The following is a 4,258-nucleotide window of genomic DNA, read 5'->3' as shown; positions in this document are numbered from 1 at the left end:
CTAACCCTAACCCTAACCCTAAGCCCAACCCTAACCCTAACCATAACCCTAACACACTTCGTGATACCTAAGGAGTAAGGTTATACTTTATGACTTAGGGTTAGGGTTAGGGTTAGGGTTTTTGCATCATTCCTTGATATACGGAAAGTCTGTGCATTCCTTGATATACGGAAAGTCTGCAGCATATATACGGAAAATTATTGGCAATAATACTAATAGTAATAGGCGATCGAGCGAGAGTAGAGAAACATTAAATAAAGTCGCCTGCCTGCAAAATTTCAACCGGCAAACATAAAATCGAGCAAAAATGAATTATTTTAGCATTGCACGTTTGTACTTGCCTATATGTGTGATGGGTAAAAAAAATTGCTCTGGATTACGTTCATTCAAAGCTTTTAGACTACAAAGTGAGTGTCGGGTCGAATGTTTCAAACAGTGTTTACTTTTTCCGCTCTGTGGCGATGTTGTGACGTATTACATTGTCATTTTAAATCAATGAGCCGTAAACACAGAACCGCCATTATACAGAACCGCGGCGAAAAGGGTTTTTCTAGTTGTGTTTTCGTTCAGCAAATATAGGCTTGATATTACAGTTTTGACATATTTTTACAGTTTTATTTTCAAAGCTAACGCTCAGTTAAAGTGTAGTGAGTTATTTACTTACGTTTTTACAGTGGTTTGTTACAAAAATGTGCGTGGGAAGACATCTTTAATTTTAAAAGGCTGGTAGTAAATATATTTCATGTTTATTTACCATCATTTTACTATTGCCAAATGCCAGTGGCCCAAGCTTAGTTTAGCACCCTGGAGTAGTTTAGCACAAATGCGAAAACACATTTGCAAGGTCCCAAACTATCCTTGATCCCACCTGGGCCATCCCCATAAAATAATATGGCTGCTGGTCCTGATATCAGTGGTAGGTGCTTGGTTTTATTTTTTAATCTTTTTGCACATGAGCTCGGGCATTCAATACACAATTTCTAATTCTGTCAATCCTCTGATCTAGGTTCTCTTCCTTCCGATTGAAAAAAGGCTCTCATTACCCCAGTTTGTAAAGGTGGTAGATCTTCCCTTGCTTCAGATTTTTGCCCAATCACTTCAACGTCTCTTTGACTTTGCTCTAATATATATTCTCTAATATATATTATTGATCTAATGTAAGGCATTTGAGCATAGTCTATATATTCCTTTGTTATGCGTCATTTCGATAAAAACAGTTATATTTACAGTTTACTAAGAATTTGTTGATTATATATATATATATCAGCCAGGATATAACACAAATAAATCCCTGCCTTTGTGAACCCTTTGCATACTTGCTAACCACCTCAAACTACTATACAACAAATAATTGTTAAGACTTCTCCTTCTTTGGTTGCGATCTGCTCTTTACCTGGTATGAAAATTATTTCATGATGTCAGGCATTTATCAATGTATGGTATGGCTTGCCCATGCTTGTGGTATGACAATCTCTGCATGTGAATCTTTGAATTTGTACAAAGAGACTTTATCATGTGACTTGAATCAAGAATAGTGGTACACCTGTATCCTGCTTGGTAGCAATCATTGCTTTTGGGTGAGGTCAGTCCGTCAGTATATTCAGTTGAAGGCACCTATATTTACAATGGCCAAAGGCCAAGCTAGGTTAATATTGGCTCCTGAAGGTCAGAAGACTCGCGAATTTGCAAAATTCCAAAAGGCAACTAGATTTTTTCATTATGTGATAATACATATATTCTGTATGCGATAAATCATTTTGCATACAAGCACGAAGGATTGTATCCAGCAGCTCCACGTACGTAGCATCTGTTGTCGCCAATTTTTTTAGTGTGAAGGTATTGCGGTTCCAACACACACATAGACACCCACACACCCACACACACACACACACACACACACACACACACACACACACACATACACGCACACACACAGTCACTGTCACACAGACACACATATACACACACGCATGCTTGCACGCGCATGCACACCCAACAACAGCTTTGAAAACAGACGTGTGTTTCTCTATGACGTGTACATTATGTTCCATTGTAGTGCTTAGATCATGTTTCATTGTAGTGCTTAGATCATGTTTCATTGTAGTGCTTAGATCATGTTCCATTGTAGTGCTTAGATCATGTTTTATGTAGCCACAAGTAAATACTAAATGGCGAATGTCCATAGTAATAATAGAATGTGATCCCGGGAATGTGATAACATTTGTGATAAATTAGGCTGTGATTGTCTGACCAATGGTATAGCTTGGGGTAGCACTATAGTGACAGGAAATTCTACACTTTGCATGCGCACATGCACATACACCTGCCTTGGGCAAAATGTGTCACTGTATGCGCTTGGGTTGTTGTCACATCTTCAATTCCTTTACCATAGGACAATGACACTATATACACATTCCACTCAGTGTCACCACGCTCTGGTCCCTGTTGCGCTGTCGCTGACTTGCACGCAAAGAAAGTAAGCTAGCTTCCATGTGTTTGTCTTTGTAACACTTGAGTCTTGTAGTGCTTGGTTACATTTAACAAAGCAGACTGCGTAGCTTAGTTTATACTGAGTATACACGTAATTCGTACGTAAATGCTATGCTCTGGAATGTGGTGCTGTCAAATTGGCAAACAGAATTTGTAGCAATGAACGCTAAAGTTAACTCATATTGCCAATGACTGCCATATCACTTTTCATATTTCACGTGCAATAAGATTATTGAGAGTTTTTGACAAAATATTTAACACATTTGAAGAAAGAAGGCGTAATGGGTAAGCATGATTTACACTATGCTGTAAGATGTGTGAGCAGACATGGTGCCTGGTACATTTGCACATTTTCATGAGCTTAATTTGAGTTTTATTTATTTCAGTTGATACAATTTCAGGCAACGTTTATGTCTATCTAAATTTTCTAATTCGCTTGCTTGTGGTTACTTTGAATCCATGCAAATAATGTAAAATTCATATTTTACCAAGGCTCACTGTGCGGCAATACATGTGACGTACTTATCACTGTCTTTACTTCTTTGTTGAACTGGTTATTTTAACTCCTTGAAATACGTATATAGGGAGTTAATATCCTGAAATGTTTTTAAATATATCTGACATGCAGTATATTATAGTCCTGTAGGTTTATTTATTACTACATAACACTGTTGCTTTACGTAACTATTGTTCTTTAACATGCTCTTATATACAGAGTGTTTACGATCCGCTACCTAGAAGTTTTCTACTGCCCCCACACACTCACTACCCCTAGCTGTTTTCTACAGTTTGCATGTCCACCATTTCAAGATAGTGCACATAGATTTCATTGAGAAAAATGGCCTTGGGACATAGGTGTTGGTGACAAATGCAATTAGACAGGTTTGACGCTGGTGTCTACCACCCGTTACCGGGGTCAACTGATGACAGACAATAGCTATAGGGCACAGGTGACTGAACTATGAAGTAGCCATGTAGCAGTTGTAGTGGTGCAGTGCGTTGGTTGATCATTTCACCAGTTCTCGTTTTCTACTCTCTTTACAGCTATTGTTTACCGAGTTGTTGAATCTTATATATTTTCCAGGTTTTTGGAGAATCAGGCACGTCATTGTGAATGCAATGTTGTTTCTCAGCTCAGCGGTGAGCGCAATTCCGCGCCGGACTTTTGTGTTGTTCAGTGGTCTGCGGATGCATACTAGTCTGAAGAGAACACCAAGCATGCTGAGTGTAAAGTTGTCAAGGCAGCTGTGCATGAGGTTTGGTCAAAACAAGCTACTAGTGGCACTGTCATCCAACAAGCTGTTGAAGCGTGGACGCCTGGCGGAACCCAAGGCAGGAGATGATGGGATAAAGAAGGGGGCTTTATCAAAGGGAGAGCTCAATTCATTGATATCGCTCGCGGGTCCTGATAAATGGGCAATTAGTTGTAAGTTTGAGACTTACCATGTTTTACTTACAATTGACTTACAATTACCATGTTTTTGCTGTTCGCTTCTATTCTTGATATTGATGCAAGATTGTGAATCTTTTATTGCGATGATATCTATAGCCATAGGGTGGCCTGTTCTTACAGCTAGCTGAAACTACCATTTATTGTCAATATATTCTTCTCTTCATAATAGCAACGTTGTTTATACTTACTTGCATCTCTAGTAGTTTTCATAGAATTAGAAATTACTTGTACATTTCACATAAACCGATATTCAAGAAATATGATTGTTCTCTCTCTCTCTCTCTCTCTCTCTCTCTCTCTCTCTCTCTCTCTCTC

At 38.7% G+C, this 4,258-nt stretch overlaps 1 protein-coding gene across 1 annotated transcript in view; it reads left to right on the top strand.

The window, feature by feature from the left end:
• Window positions 1–2,543: 2,543 nt before the first annotated feature.
• Window positions 2,544–4,258, top strand: part of LOC106808614 (ATP-binding cassette sub-family B member 10, mitochondrial-like) — a 16,318-nt gene continuing 14,603 nt past the window's right edge. Inside the window, exons 1-2 of the mRNA XM_014811397.1 lie at window positions 2,544–2,775; window positions 3,575–3,916. Coding sequence (XP_014666883.1) covers window positions 2,772–2,775; window positions 3,575–3,916 — 346 coding nt within the window. The 5' untranslated portion in view covers window positions 2,544–2,771. The remainder of the gene's footprint in view (window positions 2,776–3,574; window positions 3,917–4,258) is intronic.

This window comes from Priapulus caudatus, unplaced genomic scaffold, assembly GCF_000485595.1.
Source record: "Priapulus caudatus unplaced genomic scaffold, Priapulus_caudatus-5.0.1 Scaffold290, whole genome shotgun sequence".
Lineage (NCBI taxonomy): Eukaryota > Metazoa > Priapulida > Priapulimorpha > Priapulimorphida > Priapulidae > Priapulus > Priapulus caudatus.
The sequence above is the reverse complement of the archived record's forward strand: the minus strand, read 5'-3'. Positions and strand labels throughout refer to the sequence as shown.